Raw genomic sequence first — 18,395 nt, forward strand, 5'->3', positions numbered from 1 at the left:
AAAATTAGTTGGTGGTTCCAGACAAGTAAGCCCAGAGCACACACACACACACACACACACACAAAGAAAACATAAATAAACAAATAAATAAATGAAAAAAATTTAAATAAAATAAATGAATATACATTTAGGTTTAGAAACACATATTGGGGAGTTCCTTAGTTGGGGAAGAAAATAAGAAGTGAGGCGGTGCGTACTGCTAGAAGCGTGACTTCAGGCTGTGGTAAAAGACAACTTCTCTTCTTTAGTTGTAAGAGTTACAAAGCAGCGTAGAAGCGCCATTACTTTGGTGCTGCGAATTAACTGCCAAAGTACACATAATCACCCTACGTCCCAACGTTCCACTCTAACTTCTACTGTACTGTACTTTGGGGCTCCCACACTTAACAACATATTCGCAATATTGGAACACCCCCTCGTAACCACTTGTGTGTCGGTCTATCACATAAAATTCAAATAAAATACATTTCTGGGTGGATGTAACATGATAAAAAAGTTCAGCGGGTATGAATACTTTTGTAAGGCACTGTATATCTGATAAGGGTTTAAAATAACCTCATGCCATTGGTGTTCCAATGTCTATATTGCTGTCAAATTAAGAATGCCACACAGTTTTGACAACCAATAATTCCTGCTGAGACTCTCATTGACCAGTATAGATTTTAGCATAAACATTTATTGTAAAATGCTTACTATTACAATCTTTAAACATTTTGAGTTTGTTTCTGGTGGCATCTTTTTTGTAAGTATTCAGCTTGGAAACGAGCAGACAGGAAAACTCCAGAGAAAAACCATGCAGATGTTCATATAAAAAACATAATTACTAGATTTGCATTTTTTCATGCTGCATTTTTTTTAATTAACATCTGTAAATACAGAAACAAATGAGGCTAAATATTTTTTCTAGATCAACTTCCACTGTGGTATCTTCTGGCCTGCATCAGCCTTGATCAATATTGTTCCATAGTGCATGCAGTGCAAATGAACTCTACTACTGGTGCAGTTAAGCTGCCTGGCTGACTGGTTCTTCTGTCTATGTTGTGGAAATTAATTGAAGACTCAGGCTTTGGTTTTCAGAAGATAACGACCTTTATTTATCATGCAATAACGGCCGGGGGAGACTGCAGTGTCACACTGAACTCCGAACGCTTTTCGTTTAAATACCCTCTGATACAATGGAGTATTCAGTATACAGTGATGTTCCACAACAGCTGGGTTCCTTTAAATTCCCCCGTTCTATGTATACCTCACTTTCCTGGGCAAGCACATTCCAGGAGGCCTTATATGGTTAGCTTTTGCACGTACGATTCCCCATCCTATGTATAGCTTGGATTCCTAGGCAAGCACTTCTCAAATTGACTACAGAAAATGACTATTATGTTCCAATGGGTACTTAAAAGTAAGTGAAATCACATGAAACCAAATAGAAATTACTACCATATCTACAAATCCCTGACTAGATGTACCTGAAGGCTGAAAACGACCCTAGATGAGGTCAGAAATATGAGTTTACTCACAATTACCCATCTACAGCATTATGTATGGCGTCACATGTGCTCTATCATGTGTTGAGCTATTTCGTTCCCACCACTGTTCTGCTCTACTGTCATTCATGTGTTCTGCATCTTTTATAGGTGTGGCACTGTTTAATCAACATGATCATTTTGGGTGGTTGAATCAATTAGTTGACTATAGTTGTAATGTAAGTAATGCTCTGTGCTAAACAGGTTGCTGAAATGCATGCTAGAAGGATGGCAGCCTCGAGGGAGAAGAAAAGTCTCAAGAAGCTCCATAAAGTTCTTGCAAAAGGTACTAGAAAGCTGTCGCCTTACATTGGAACTGCAATGACCTCTGGAGAGAGAAAGAAGGTCTTTGAGCAGGTGCATACAGCAACTCAGACAGAGAAAGACAATGATGTTAGCACCTTAAATATTCCGTGTGTTGTCTGGTACCTGCAACTCTGAAGAATTTGTGTGATGTTCGGGTCATGGATATCAGTAGCAGCTGTCAGTCTGTACTGTAGATGACTGCTATTTCTATTTTATTTTTCTTTTATGGTTATAATCTTAGAGGTAACAGGAACCCAAAGTCTGTCTTATATGTATGTGAAGTTTTACAACAGATGACCACATCTCTGCAAAGTGTTTATGACCTTTAATGGTAAAAGCAAACCTTAGGGAAAGCTGTAAAGAAAAAGTTGTAAAAACGTCAGTCACAGAGCCAGGGTATATAAGGAGCTCTGATGTACTTAGATTTTGTTCTTAGATTAGAGCATTTTGGGTACACTGGTCCTTGTACTCATTTTATTTTCTTTAGACCCATTCTTGTTTAGTTATCCATGTATATCTTACCATTGCTTTATTTTGCTTGACATAACTGCTTGCATATAAAGTCAATAAAAGGACTTCCTTCCATTGCAACAAGTGCTTTGAGAACAAGTAGAATTCTTTTGAGTTTGGGAGAGACGACCCCAGGGGCTACATTCTCAAGGACTTCTAAGATAAGTTTTGCATCATCTTTATACTGATTTTTACAGAATTTGACACGAGAGTGCATGGTTTGCCCTAAGCCGCTACAAAAACTTTATGGCTCCCTTAACAACTGAGTATTTGTAGGTTATGTGTAACAATTCCTTTTTTTTTTTTTTTTTTAAGCCATTATTGTAAAAGGGGAGTATTAAACAAGGCAGCAAGGTATTGCATTTATGTGACTAATAAATTGTCAATAGCCTTGAAGAACTGGCAGACAGGATACTGACACTGAATGTTTTAGATTCAACCTTAACTGCTTTACCAATGAATGGGACATACTGTATTTAATGTTAATTAAAACATTACAAAATGTCAATTTATCAAATCCTTATGTGTAATGTGTGTATTGGGTACATACTGTATTATTTGGTAATGCAAGAGAATTTGCATGGGAATGCATCCTTATAATTCAACTGAATCTCCTTTCCATATGCGTACCTGTGTAATGTATTTTTTATTTTGCATCTCACATAAAATAAAACACATTTACAGAATTAATTTATTCTTTTTAAAACATCTGTTTACATAAATACATTTGTTATAAAACCCTACTGCATTTCAATTATCTGTTCTGCTGCAGAACTATGCACTTTTCTAGTAAATCTATATACGGCAGCATAAACCTAATCCTTATGATATAATCATATATGTTAGATATACATATAGACAAATATTGTAGCTAGACCTGCTCTTAGTTATCGAGTATAAGAATCACAATGGTTGTTTCTATAAGAGCATTTCTTCACTAGAGCCAAGACATATATTTTCTTAGAATAAAATAGACTGTACCACTGTGTCTGGTATTTATTTTTAATATGAACAGTTCTTTAGCTCATAGGTGGAATCATGATTCTGGTGTTCTTCTAAGCAAGTGTAAGAACATAACTAACTCCATTTTGGACACACATTAGACACACATTTAGACAAAACAAAATCTTATAAATACCTGCATAGCTCACAACACTGATGTCCATATTAGTAGATAGAGACATAACACTTGTTCAGTGTGTAGTATTCATTTCTGTTTTTCATGTAGAGACGCAGCATGAGCTTGATCAGACTGATGGTGGCACTGTGGTGTTGTGTTCTTTATTCACTGTAGAATAGAGTTATATTGTAAGTGAAAGTAATTCTTTTTCACATTTACTTTATTTACAGGTGGATATGCCAGTGGTCATGATGCAGTTAATACATAATATTGTCTAGCACCACCTTCTGTAAAAACAATCAAATTAATAATAATGATGATGATGATGATGATGATGATAATAATGATAATAATAATATTTCAAAATATTTTTGAAAAAGCTTAGATCAATTTGATTGAAACATAATGTGAAAACTGTTTTTGGTTTTACCTCTAATGCAGGATTTTTCAGAATTGTTTTAAAGTGTAAAACACTTGCAAAGTGAACACCCATAGACAGTGCATTTACATTTGCATTGTGGCATAGTGCATATTTATCATCTGTTTGAATTTCTAATCATTATTATTTATTTATGTTTACTTTTAACATGTTTATGACCAGATTTCAACACTGGCTCATTTTCATGAAACTTAAACAACCATTCTGTATTCTCTTCCAGACGAGCCTAACACACATTGTTTCACTCATTTCTAAGAAAACATTTGCAATTAATTAATTAATTAATTAAAAACACTTCCCCTATTATGATACTGATCTGCCCCCTAGAATTTTCACCTACACAAAATAAAAAAAATCAGCTTTTAATCCTCGGTAATCACCAAAAATAATTTAAATATTTTTACACCACACACCACATTAGCTCTAGCATTTAGCATAGCAGTCACATAACTTTTTAATGTACTTCGTGTATGTCTGTGTATGTCTTTTTAGTTCTTTGTAACTTATACATCACTTCACCCAAGATTACATATTATAACCCTTTTCATTTTAATAACAGTTATATAAAGTTATATGCCTTCCTCATATAATATATTAATACAGTAATACCTCTATTATTATTATTATTATTATTATTATTATTATTATTACTTTTATTAATATTATTATTGCTGTTGTTGTCTTTTATGTCTTGTATTAAATGCAATTATACATTAATGCTTTTCATCAAATTTTGTTTAATAGTCAGTGGAGATTGAACTAATCACCTGACTAGGGCGGAACCTGAATGTGACGATCTGGGACAAAGCGGTGGACAATTACTCTTTTCCTGTAGACTGTCTCCTCCTGCATGTGTTTTAATAACAGTGTTTACAGACCTGCTGTCTCTTCTGCTTACTCAGTTCACTTCCTCAAACTTGAGTTTAGTCGGCACGGTTCATTTCGGGGTAGATCAGGTGCTGAATCCGTGCTGGTGTCTCTGGAGAGACGTTTATTGAGAAGCAGTGGTGGAGCTCCGGATCTCTCCTGATGGATTTACACGCTGTGAGCTGCTTTCTGATTCTCCTGACATGCACAGGTGAGCTCTCTCACAGCGGTCACGATATTAGCGGACATTAGACATTAGGAAGAGTTATTTAAGGGACCGTTTACAAATACCTGTGCGAAAAAAGTGTGGGATTTCTTACTCGTATTATTATCATATTATTATTATTATTATTATTATTATTATTATTATTATATCATGCATAGTAATAGTTGGTAGGAATTAATTTGAAGTACAGTACATATTTACTGCACTTATTTCAGGACCTTCTTGGTCTTGACCCTGTGAACTACCGTTTACATAATCTACTTGTTGATCCCCACAATGTCCTTAAACGCCGCTTCCGAATATCTGTATCATGTACGAATATCAAACTAAGTTCAGCGCGACTATTATATATTTCTCCGAATATTTTGTTAATAAGAACACAGTATTTAACACAGCAGTGTGACTTCCTTCAGCATAATAATGCATAAAATTCAACGGTTCACCACCTTTTCCCCAATTTTATATTACATGATTCATTATTATTGTTGTTGTTGTTGTTGTTAAAGAATGATAAATTTACCTGTGTACATATGTTCTGTGTATTTCTTACAGAGTTTTTGTTTTGTTTTTGTGCTTGGCATATTTATTTCTTCACACAGGAGTATGTTTTGGCCGAGAGCTGATATTACCTGAGAGAATAAATGGAACAGTTGGAGGAGATGTGCTGTTTACACCACTCAAAATTCCTGATCCCCCACCTACTATCAGCAGTTGGAGGTTTAATGGGGCCCTGATTATTTCTGCACAGCCTAGTGGAACTACAGTACCAGATACATACCAAGGCAGAGTCATTTTGAACACCTTCACTTTAGCCCTGGAGCTCAGAATCCTGACTGAGAGAGATACTGGACAATACACTCTGACTGTACAGACTGATAAAGGGAATATCACTGCTCAAACATCACTGCAGGTGTTGGGTGAGTATGAACGAAACATGAATGTAATAAGGGGATTTCCCCTCTATCTTGTACAGTCATTTTGTAAACACAACACACAGGTATTTTTAGCTAATATTTACTGTAATCAATTCTTTATGAACAGAAATTAATTATGCATCTTTTAATAGTATAACGCTGTTGAATGTCTTTTAATGTTAGCTATTCTTGCTTTTGATGAGTATAAAAGTACACAGTGTGTCCCTGTTGATTTAAAACCAGTAAAAACAATTTTTACTTTAATTGTTTTATTTGTTTCATATTTTGAACTCAGAAAATTTATCAACAGTTTTGGTTTCATTCATTTCTATGATTATCATCCTATGAATAATATAGGATAATTTATCATGTAATCATACATATTATATGATAAATTAGCATTCAAATCTTATTTATACTAGTGTTCACCTGAGCACCGTCTTACTTTTAAACCTCAGTGCCAGTATCCAACATTGCCATAATACCAAGTAACACAGAGCTTGTCGAGTTCAACAGCACTGTAAGTCTCGTCTGCTCTGCGTCTGGCTCCTCTCCTTCGTTTATTTGGCTGAATGGCAGCTCTGAGGTAACAGCAGGGGAGCGAGTTCAGCTAACAAACAGCAATCTGACCATTACCAGTGTGATCAGGGGTGACACAGGTCCATAACAATGTGAAGCATCCAACAGTTTCAGCAGTGCAACGAGTCCTCCATTAAACCTCACCATTTACTGTGAGTTATCTACCATCATGTGACTTGTTTCCACAAGATCAATATGGCTCTGAAGCTGACTAAATATGGACTATTCTATTACAGATGGTCCAGAAAATGTCAGAGTTATAACAGCTCCAGTGGGACCTTCCTACAGCTCTGGGTCAAACCTTAAATTGACCTGTTCAGCTGATTCCAGTCCTGCTGCTGAGTTTCAGTGGGCTGTGAATGGAGCAGAGCTTGGTGAAATTGGCCAAGAGCTCAAACTGAGCAACATTCAGAGCAGTCATAGTGGTAATTACACCTGCATGGCCTATAACAAACAGAGCCTTAGATACTCCACATCTGAACCCATCAGCATCACTGTACTAGGTGGGTTATAATCTAGTTATTGAACTCATGTGCAGCAAAAAAGCTTGATCCATTAAATTAAACTAAAACTCATTGTAGGCTCATTTCATCATATTTATTGTAATAAAATAAAAGTCTGCTTCATCACACTTTTAATTCTATAGGTAAAATGTGGAAAACGCTAGCACTAAATGGTTTAAAGACACAATCTGGAAAAAAAAATCTGTGGGATATTCAAAGATGCATGAAGCTGCTGGAACATTTTATAGTTAAACAGGCATTCTGACTTTAAAACTGATCCAGTATTATTTTACTTTGTACTTTGATAAATACATTGATGATCACAGTCAATGGTTCTACTCTTTCTCTCACTCTCTGTCTCTCTCACCCTTTCTTGCATGTGCGTTGGTAATCATCTCCCATGGTCAATATCAATGCGTGTGTGGTCAATATCCTTGTGCGTGTATACTGTTTACTTTAACATTGTGATCACGTGTGTGTAAGGAAAGCATTTTTTCAATTTTGTTTCCTAATTTAGTGATCGTTCTTTAGTAACTGCACTGCAACAGTGCCCCCCTGCAAAGAAAAAGTTTAAAAAGGCTGTAGCAGTACGAGTAATTAATCTGTTTAACCACAATGCAATGTCACATTTCCACTTAATCCTTAAAAGGAGGAGAAGCAAGTGTCATTAGATAGGGTCCTTATGATAACTGGTCAATTATATTAAATTATACAGAGGGAAAAAGCATGTACACTACTTGGTATTCTGTGGAACCAGAACCAGAACTTTCTGTTTATTTGCATATGACCTGATGTTAAGAAGGTCAGAACTTAATCTCATAATAGCTCATTATAGTTTCTCCCCACAGTTCCCCATTCAAAAAGGTTGTGCTGTTTAAACGTCCTCCGTTCATTTAAGACGAAGCAATTTTACAAGAATTTTTTTTTATATGGAAGACTATAAGTCTCCACTGATGAAACACCTGATTGCTTTTAGAAGAATGGTTTTTATGATTCTCAAAGACGGTTTAGAGGAATGAATGCAATTTTTATGTTTGGAGAAGTATGGGCCTGTCCAAAGAGGCAAGATGACCCTGGCATTTCTGAGGGGCTGGGGCAGGACGCAGCTGAGTCTGATGACGCTATTAAGACTGAGACCCAAACACTGCCTGCGACCCAAAAAAGCCACTGAAGTTGCACTGACCAAATCGGCCAGAAAAAAACAGCAGATCCTGACGCAAGTTTAGAGTTCCCAGAGGAAGGCATCAGGGGACGAGGGAGATAAAGATGGAAGATGAGCTCACCTTAAAAAAAAAAAACAGTGAAAAGACAAAGAAATAAAGAACAGGATGTTACTGTGTTGCTGTGGTATGGAGAGCTGCACCATGAGATGCTAAAATGATAAGAGCCCTGATGCAGGGATTTAGATGGGCTCAATAAAATAGTTGTGAACATGCATGGAAAGACCTTCCCATTTTGAGATAGCATGGTATTATTAATTAAGGAACTTAAAGAAAACAAAAAAAAAAGAAAACATAAAATAAAAAGAGCTCCGCCATCTACGCGAGAACGGAAGAGGCTCTGGAAACTAAAAAAAAAAATTATATCCTCTCGGGGCCTATGGCCTTACCAAGGATTTATAGGAGAAAGTGTGTTTCTTAATGTGTGCTTTGCACTTAACTAAGAGCGCACACTGAACTGAGGTGTGTTGCTTCTCAATCCGACATTTAAGGGAGACAGAGACTGGGTCTTTGCCTCTCTCTCTCTCTCGAGCGTGCTTGTCTGTGTGTGAAATGTACAGTAGGGTTCGTTGGATATTAACTTTGAGTGTGGAATACAGTAGGCAGTCGGTTAGAACTTAGTAAGATGTTTTTTTTTAATTGAAGAGAAGCACTCAATGATGTTGAATGAGATTTTATTTACTGAAGACTTTGCAGGGATACATGCGTGTGGTTTCTGAATGAATTAAACAATAAAATACAGTAGACTTAAGTATGAATACAACAGTGCCAAGTAAACAACACCCAATATAACACTACGATATAATATACCAAATTTTAGAATTTAAATAAATGTGTTGTGCAGAATATCCACCAGATGGCGCATGGAAGGACTTTATCCAAAAGCCAGATATGCTCGAGGAAATAAGTATTTTATCCCCTACAGATTTTCCTCCACAGTATATGGGCTTTAAATTATGTTCATAATAATGAAATGAGAGGTCCTTAATTGTGCTTTAAATTTTAGAATAAAACGTTTGTTATAGATTATATGTCTTAGCAGGGACAAAACAATGAAAGACATGGCAATGTCTCTGTTTTAATTGTCTTAAAATTAATTTAATTTCCTGATAGTAGGATATCTAATACTGTTACCTAGGCAAATGTCATAATTCATGAATATGTGAACAACAACATTCAATAGTCAAAACAAATAAACAAAAAAAATCTATATTTTCAAGTAAATATTTTTATGTGCACATAATCTTTCCCGAAGAAAACAATTTGTCACACGAAGCACTTCTGCGTTTTATAATAGCATTCATCATGCTTTTTTGCTGTTTGTGTCTAGCATTGAATAATTATTTTATCTATTATTTGACTACGTCTAAAATAATGGCTGGAACGTGGTTGTGAATTTATGACTGAAATCCGCGGCGCTCACTTTCACTTTACAAAAGGTAGCGTTTTGATCAAAAGGCTATGCACAGATATGACCAGATTTACTCCCTCAGAAATGCAAGAAACACAAATATATATGCTACTCACTAAACGCTGTCATTTCCAACATGACGGCGCACTCCGATGTGAGCTGCATTATTCAAGTCAAAATATAATATAAAATATTTCTGCTGTGTAGTTTATTTTTTTTGTATGCATAAGAATTGCATTGCAATTAATGTTTTAGAAACCATGCTTTATGTTTTTGTTTCTATCAAAAGATGTGTGTTTGTGTGAGGAATCTAAGTGTACAGTATAGGTGTGAACAGCTGACAGATTAGTACGAGTCATCAGTAGGTCTTATATATTTATTTTAAGTCATGGACAATTCAGTGAAACAGAGTCTCTGCTGATAAAAACTCAGTCACTTTACCCTAACAGTAAGATTAAACTCAAAGCTCTTGTGACTTTCTCACATCTAGTAACAGTACTAGAGATTTGAGGATTTCCTTAAAACTAGTCATTGCATTATGTTACAGGACATCCTTAATTTACCTTAGTTTACAGGGGGATAATTGATAATCAGTGTTTATTTTGCGGTAACACTATAACATATAATTGGGACAAAACATTAGGTACTAAAAGTAAATTAAGGATGTCTTGAAACATAATTCAAAACATATTAATTTATTTTGATTGATTTATTTGACTATTCTGCTGCTACCATGCAAACACAGCAAAAGTGTTAATGTTTTGTATATTCCTTTATTTGTTTTTGATGTCTTTCGTAATGTTGTGTGTAAACCGGTTTTCATTCTTTCTGTTTGTGTTTGGTTTTCACAGTTTTCCAAATAAAAAAAAAAAAAATTTCAGAAGCGTGGACTTTTTAATGACCAGCTTTACAGACCTGGATGAAGGATATGCTTCATTAAGTTTAGTATTTTACATTAGCCCCTGTTGTTTGCTGGGTATTACTTAATACTAAATAATGAAAATTTGCAACAGTCTAGTCTTTGCAACAGTGTAATAGCATTTTTTATTTTTATTTTTTTTAAAAGAGAAAAGCTCCTTGTCATAGGCTGTAGAGTGGATTTTCTAGCAACAGAATCGGAAGTTGCTTGATGGAGATTGAAAGGCAATGTGTTTTTTCCCCTGAATCCATCATAGTTCACCGAACCTGCCCAGCACTGGTAAACGTTGTGTAGAATTAATCTTTTAAACAAACGAACAGCGAATTGATCTGCTATCTGATCTTGCTAAATACAGATACAGTTGTTCCTCGAGCTCGATGGTCACATGATTTAAAATCACATTAGGTAGAATTACCCCATGTATCAGCAAACAGGATGGTGAGAACGTAAAGCATTTCTTGGAGTTTCAGGCAATTTGCTGAAACTCAAACTGAATGATGAAACTGCTGAATGATCTTGTGAGTTGTTGGCAGATGACACACTGAATGTTTCCGATGGTGGAAAGACAAAATTTACATTGTCCAAGCGTCCGATGTAGTCTTCAGCAGACTCGTGGATGTTTTGCAGCAACTGTTGACAGTCGGCAGATGAGACGGTATCTTCTCCTTAAATGTGCCTCCAACCAACCATCCCTGGCCTCCAAAATCTAAAGCCTACATGTCAAAGCCGATAACTGCTCCTTTGAAATGCTGGCCACAGCGGGGCGTTGGCAGGTGATCAATGCAGCCTTTAAAAGGCAACATAAAAAGTACTAAATACCTTTATCACCGGTGTTTGGTGTTAGAGTACTTGGATTACTTTTTTAATGTAACGAGTAATCTAATGCGTTGGGTCCGCCATTAAAGTACTCAGTTATTTAGTTATTATTATTTTTTTTAATCCGTTATTCAGACAGTTTATGCAATCCGTGAGCCAGGCAGCAGTGATTCCCAATCCGGTAGTGTGTGTGTGTGTGTGTGTGTGTGTGTTTTTGTGTGTGTGAAAGTCGTCCCACAAGCCCTGCCTCCGATACCCCGCCCCCCTTTGTTATTCTATGTAGTTTAACTATGCGAGAACCGAGGTGCGGAAAGATGGAAACCTAATCAAAGCACCAAAACTCGCTGTGAATCCTGATGAATAGTACTTATACAAAGAGAGACCACCCTAATGAGACTTGCTTTTGCTTTACACGCGTGCTGTACACACGCATACAGACAAAAAATATATTTTATGTTTTGCGTGCAAGGATGTTGATTATACCACTAAGACCCAGCAGGGGAAACGATTACCCAAAATTCCGCAGTGCGAGAGAGAGAAAACCATTGGCTCAGCTGTGATCACGTGAAGCTTAGTGTCAAAACATGGAGCACTTGCGTGATACATTATACTCTGTACTCGTAAAATAAGACTTGTTAATTCAAATTTTAAAGTCAATTTTGTAAAGTCAAAATTTATTGAAAATCTTTACTCGTCTTGCAGAACACTCGCAAACCATATTACTTGCAATTTAAGATTTGACTGTAGTATATTTAAAGGCTTTCTTATCCTTTTTTTGCCTGCACACAAGGCAACATTCTTTGTGGAATAAAACGCCTTTGCCTCCATGTCTGTTGCTACTGTAATACCTGTAGGAGCTGCAAATGCGTATAGTGGTTTCGGTGATATGTTTTATAGCTTAAGACCCTCCCAAAAAGGAAAATAGTGTGAATGTTTTTGTATTGACTGTATTCAGACAGAAAATGAATACAGTCAATTATAACCAGTTGAAAAGCCTGAAAAATGGTTAGGACAACAACTTGATAACTACTGAATGGTTTAGTAATTGACTCTAATACAACAGTAATATGAATGACAAGAGAGTATAACAGAACAATGAATTGACACTCATGTACCGATTACTAGCCATTGAAATGTTGAATTTTAATTAAATGTTGTGAATTTAAATCAAAATACCTCAAATGTTTACCCCGTGGGTAAACATGACCAAATTACAACATGAACACAAAAACACAAGGATTTAAGACTTTAATAAAACAAGAATAGATTTATTTTTTATTTTTGCTAAGGTACTTTTACTATACTTTATATCTATATATTTGCTCATCAGACACTATGCTCAGTAGTTTTGTAGTTTTTCAAAGTTATTACTCAGCATTTTCACTAGCCACTTTTTTGTTGTTGGCATGCTAAAGTAAATTTAGATTTAGATTTAGACCTATGACTGCAGTCGCTCAATAGTTCAGGACTGGGATTTCCTACTGTTTTGTTGCTGAGCCTCCAATACCAAACTGGACTCCATAGTAACTTAAACACCTCTCCTGTTCTACTGTACTTCCAGCTGCCTAACGTTTAGTAGGGCTGCAGAACAACTTCTGTTGTTCAATATCACCCAAATGAGGATGGGTTACCTGTTGAGTCTGGTTTCTCTTAAAGTTTTTTCCTGTTGCCATTTTAGGGAGTTTTTTATTGCTCATCAGGGACAATCTGATAATTTCGATTTATACATATTTTCTCACGCATTCCATTCTCATTTCATTCTTTTAATCCTGTAAAGCTGCTTTGAGACAATGACCATTGAAAAAAGCACTATAAAAATAAAATTGAAGGGAATCTCAAAATCTCAAGCCTGTTTTTTAGCTGTGAAAGGATGATCTGTTTATTTTTGTGTGTTTATTTTCTAATGGGGCCTAAAGGGCCTGTAGGTGGAAATGGAGATTCCCTGTCTGCAGGAGCTATAGCTGGGATTGTGATTGGAGCTTTATTAGGTCTCGCTGGAACTGCTGGTTTAATTTTCTACTTTATGAAAGCAAAAGAAATGTAAGTAAACATTAATTTCTCATGTACTATAAAATACCATAAAAAAGCATAATTTTTAACACAAGTTTTAAACCTATATTTTCTACAATAGTAGAATCAATATGTCTGAATCAAAATATTTGTATTGTTGTTCAGAATTAGAAAATTATTTGTACACAAGAAAACTAACAATCACATTGCTGATGTTTATGGAAATTGATCAAATTTAAAATGAAATCCATGCATTCTTAAAATGTTATATTCCAATCTATTTAGGACTTATGTCACATGAACACCTATGTTGTGAAGAAAATAAACTAAAGTCTGTGTTATCTGACCTACATTTTACTGTCATTCAGGCCAAAAACAAAGTCTAGAGGGAATAAGCAGAATGGAGGTACTGTACTTGTGATCATCACAATAAAAATCATGTAGCTGATGTTTGCCTATTATATACATAAAATATACTGACGTAGTTGTTGATATTTGAGAATAATAAGAATTAAGTAGGATGAGACAATTTAATCACACTTCTCAGATATTTTATCACATACACAATATTGTATTGCAAGCTTGTGGTTTATTTGTCTTTATTATTCTTTCTTATAAAGCAACACATAATTCACAGCAACAAGTAAGTCCTATTGTATATTATAATGAATGACCATAATAATTGTTTTTATAAACCAAAAAAATTATATGAATTGAGGAAAATCAAAACGAGAGAATGTGACTAAAACGTCCCTTAGAGGTTCCCTGAAGAATAAAAAAAACAGCATTAATATATTTAAGCAATATCACAGTCAAGGTCATGCTGTATTGCTGACTATAACATGGCTGTGTGGTATTTGTAGGCATACTGGCTGTAGTTTGCGTAACTTGTTTTTTTATTTAACCAGTTATTTTGCTCCACCCACATCCTTCCGCGATGGCAGAACTAACTAACTAACCATGACCGGTTAGCACACAGCAGGTATGGCATGAGCAGCACCTTCACTCAGGAGCCTACATCCAATTCAGCGTTAGCCTGAACTGGAGCACATTTCACACGTCACACCCCCCTCACACACAACAGGGCCGAAGCCACTAACCCAAACACCTTTCCCCATCATGGTGAACACACCGACATTCCCGCAAGGCATGCTGGTCGTCAGCCGCCGCCCCGCCCACGACACAATATATATATAAGTATATATAAGTAAAAATAAAACAAATTCACCTGCACATTAAAAGTAAATCCTGGCAGATAAGCATTTCCCTTTGTGCATGCAGGCGCTGTGTACGTGTGTGCGCGCGTGTCTGTGTGTGTGTGAGGCTAGAGTAAGTGGAGACTCTTGCTTTCAGCCCCTCCTGTCTCTCTTTCCTCATCTTACACATTAAAACTTTCTTCTCTCGTTTAAACACACTCACACACACATTAACGGAAAGACTGTTGTTCTGGTCTAAATTATTAAAGCTTCTCCGCTTTATTTTAATGTTGCTCGCGACAGCTCGTTAATCCATGCTCGTGTAATGACAAGATGGACAAACTCGTCGATGCCCGTTCTTTTATTTTCTGCATTGTCTGGTTATAGTACAAACTTTCGGGTGGATCCTGCACTTAAATCCAATTAAAAAAACTACTGAAGAACAAAACTCAGGCTCAATATCTTAACTTAAATTTCACATTTGCGTTCACACACACCAGACTGCATTACCCACAATGCATCTCCCGCACTGGACTACACTTCCGTAAACAGGGGTCATAAATCAACGTCTCTCTCCCTCTCGTTTCTTTTGCCTTACTCACGCGCACACAGAAACAGTACACGCGCTGTACACACGCGCTTCTGAGCACAAAATAAAAAAAGTTTCACACACATGGTCACAGTGTTATAGTAAACAGTACACGCGTGCACAGATGTTGATTATACCAGTAAGACTAAGTCCCAGCAGGGGAGATAAATACCCGCAGCACAAGAGAGAGAAAAACCGGTGGCTCAGTTGTGATGACGCAACGCTCGGTGTCAAAACAAGAAGCGCATGCGTTATACATGATACTCGGAGCTCGTAAACCAGGACAACGCTCGTTTTTTAAGTCAAAATTTATTAAAAATCTTTGCTCGTCTTCCAGAACACTCGTAAACCGCGTTACTCGTAATCCGAGTTTTCACTATATATATATTGTGGCGTGGGCGGGGCGGCGGCTGACGAACAACATGCCTTGCGGGGATGTCGGTGTGTTCACCATGTTAGGGAAAGGTGTTTGGGTTAGTGGCTTCGGCCCTGTTTGTGTGTGTGTGAAGTGTGGAATGTGCTCCAGTTCAAGCTGTCTTAGGCTGAATTGGAGGTATAGGCTTCGTGTGACTGCGCTGCTTATGCTTTTGTGTGACTGCGCGTACAAAATAAAGTACTCCCAGCCATTGCATTGGGCAGCAAGTAAGCTCATTCGTCTCTCCAACATCCTTCTTAGCGGTGAAAAATGCTACAAATATATATATATATATATATATTTTCACTTATTCGTTTTAGAGCATCAGCTTTGTTAATGTCTGTGTCCTGAGGTTGCATCCAAAGTAGCATTAAAAGGGAAGCAGGTGTGCTAGGGTGTACAATCCATTTTCTCACACACACACCAAGTTAAGCTGTATGTTAGGAGCTAGTTAGGTTTGTAGCTGTAACTAAAAGAACACTGATAATTCTGATGCAATTCATAATGACTAGTAAGCAATTATTAAGGAGTCAAAGTGTTTTTTTTTATTACATAATGTCACCAGATTCTTGGTGAAAGTACTTCTGTGATTGGGTTAAATGCGGTTTTCCGCAGACAGTTGTTCTCTCCTTATAATGGCAGCCAACATTGACATACTTTCATACTTTCGTTGTACTGTAGATCACCTGTGATGTGGAGAGTGAAATATATGTAGTTAAACGTCCCAGTGGTGTTATCATCCATTATCACTACATGTCTTTCTCTCACCAGTAAAGCTTGAATGAGCACATGTGAAAATAGGAAGAACCAGACAGTTTATCTAATTATTCCCAGAAATCCATGTTTATAATTTATTATTTAATTTAGAATTTTTTATTTACCTCTACAGCATATAAAAATATAATATCCCTGATTACTCTAATAGTCAGCTAATCAGTTATAATAATTGTGTAAATTATTTTAATTGCTGAATGTTGCCTGAATGTACTTATTACTAGCCAGTTTACTCTGTTATTTTATAGGATCCACACTACGTAAATATGACTGGGGTGACTATGAGTAGAACTAATACTCAGATGGGTCACACCCCTCAACCTGATGATGTAAGCAGTGTATTTATTTCATTTGTAATCCATTGTTAATTTAATCCAGCCCCAATGTTGATAAAGATAGCTATTGCTATACTAACATTTAACATTCAAATACTGCCTATTTAATTTCTTTATCTATTACTGATTATCTAGGAACCAATATATGAAAACTGACTTGCACACCTCTTTAAGGATAATTAGGTAAGCAACTTTATGTTAAATAATTTATAACTAGAATAAGTTTACTAAAAATATTTGATTAGAGAAATAAAGAAATAACATCTCTGATGTAGGGTCAACTCCAATCACCACAACTAGTCATACAGTATTTGCATATTAGTCATACTGCATGATTATATTGTGTGTTTTTTATTCTGAATATCAGCACAGCTAAGATTTGTCTTATGGCTGTGGTATAACATCAGACATTTAAAATGCTTTTCTTCAAAAGTGTATCATTCATTCACTTGGACTAATTTGAGGAAAACACACAGTCAATGTGAATGGGGGATATTTAGTGAACTTATTTTTTCTAGCAAGCTGCTTTCATAAAGAAGTTCCAAACTACTTAAAACACAACAGACCACAAAACTCAGCTAGTCTATAATGTCCTGAAACGGTGGTCTTTGTGGTCTTCTTTGTCTCCTTCACTGTCCTCAGAAGATGGTCTTTAAAAACAAATCCTTTTCCAATTTTTACACTTATTTTGAGTTTTGTAATTGTAATGCTTTAATTATGATTTAGGTTTGAACATTTTAGCTGAAATAACTATATGGATGTGTTACAGGCATTAAAGTTTTCCAGAGGAAACCTGTTCTTGGATGTGGAAGTGGAAGTGAATTGTTGGTTTAACTTTGAATAAAGTACACAGGTTAAGCTAAAATAAAATAATATAAAATATAGTAAAAATAACAACGTGTACAATGCAATTCCATTAATTTTGCTTTTCCTAAATACTGTATTTCTGTATTAATAATGAAAGTGTAAACAGGATGTGTTAAAGCATTTGCATCTTATGGAACAGAATTAAATGTCTTCCCTTGTACTTCCCTGTACCCATATGATACAGATTTAAAACATTTTTGTAATGAAATGTTGCGGTGTTAATAAATTATAAATGTATTTTTTATAATTTAACTCTATTTGGAAACTATTGTATGGAAGTATAACAGTTCCAAAATTCCTCAAAGCAAAACAGCATACTGAATCACATTAACTGAAAAAAAAAAAGTAGTTGGAATTTTTCTGTTTTAAAATTTGATCTGAAAAAAAAAAATAATAATCTTACAGCATTTATACTGCTTGAAATTTTCGACACTGCAATTTATTGTGGCTGAAAATGTAATTTAAGCATTTAAAATGCAATGCAAAAATATTCACCTTACTAAATTGCTGTTCAAAAATATATTCAATTGTTGAAAATACAATCTTTTATTATTTTTCAGCCTCACAAATTCAGGTTGAAAAAATTCAGCTATTAAATTTCATTAAATTTGAAGACTCGCATTTTGTCAACCTGAAATTTAATAGCTGAATTTTTTCAACCTGAATTTTAATACTTGTTTTTTTTTTTTTTTTCAACCTGCTTTAAGGAATTTTGGCACTGTTATACTTCCATACTACTGATTTTAGATTTTGGTCTTTAGTCTGTCGCATACTCTATACAGCGTTTACCCAGTATATGATGAGAAATATCAATTAATATTTAATATATTTATTTATGCATCATAATTTTTTTAAT

General features: G+C 35.5%; 1 protein-coding gene across 1 annotated transcript; it reads left to right on the plus strand.

Annotated features, from left to right (window-relative positions):
- Nucleotides 1-1,751: 1,751 nt before the first annotated feature.
- LOC128520042 (carcinoembryonic antigen-related cell adhesion molecule 6-like) lies at nt 1,752-17,848 on the plus strand. The gene is made up of 10 exons (XM_053494052.1): nt 1,752-1,809; nt 5,591-5,908; nt 6,364-6,555; nt 6,721-6,987; nt 13,270-13,393; nt 13,732-13,769; nt 13,984-14,006; nt 16,586-16,666; nt 16,808-16,855; nt 17,442-17,848. Exons 1-9 carry the CDS (start codon nt 1,752-1,754, stop codon nt 16,826-16,828), a joined length of 1,122 nt encoding a protein of 373 aa, XP_053350027.1. The 3' UTR covers nt 16,829-16,855; nt 17,442-17,848.
- Nucleotides 17,849-18,395: the final 547 nt, after the last annotated feature.

Source organism: Clarias gariepinus, chromosome 4, assembly GCF_024256425.1.
Source record: "Clarias gariepinus isolate MV-2021 ecotype Netherlands chromosome 4, CGAR_prim_01v2, whole genome shotgun sequence".
Classification (NCBI taxonomy): Eukaryota; Metazoa; Chordata; class Actinopteri; order Siluriformes; family Clariidae; genus Clarias; species Clarias gariepinus.

What these genes read in the sequence shown, in the direction of transcription:
- LOC128520042 (XM_053494052.1), top strand. Translation starts at nt 1,752, where the DNA reads ATGGCAGCCTCGAGGGAGAAGAAAAGTCTCAAGAAGCTCCATAAAGTT. An exon ending in CATCAGCATCACTGTACTAG is followed by an intron (nt 6,988 to 13,269) that starts GTGGGTTATAAT and finishes TGGGGCCTAAAG; the next exon opens with GGCCTGTAGGTGGAAATGGA. An exon ending in AGGGAATAAGCAGAATGGAG is followed by an intron (nt 13,770 to 13,983) that starts GTACTGTACTTG and finishes TTTCTTATAAAG; the next exon opens with CAACACATAATTCACAGCAA.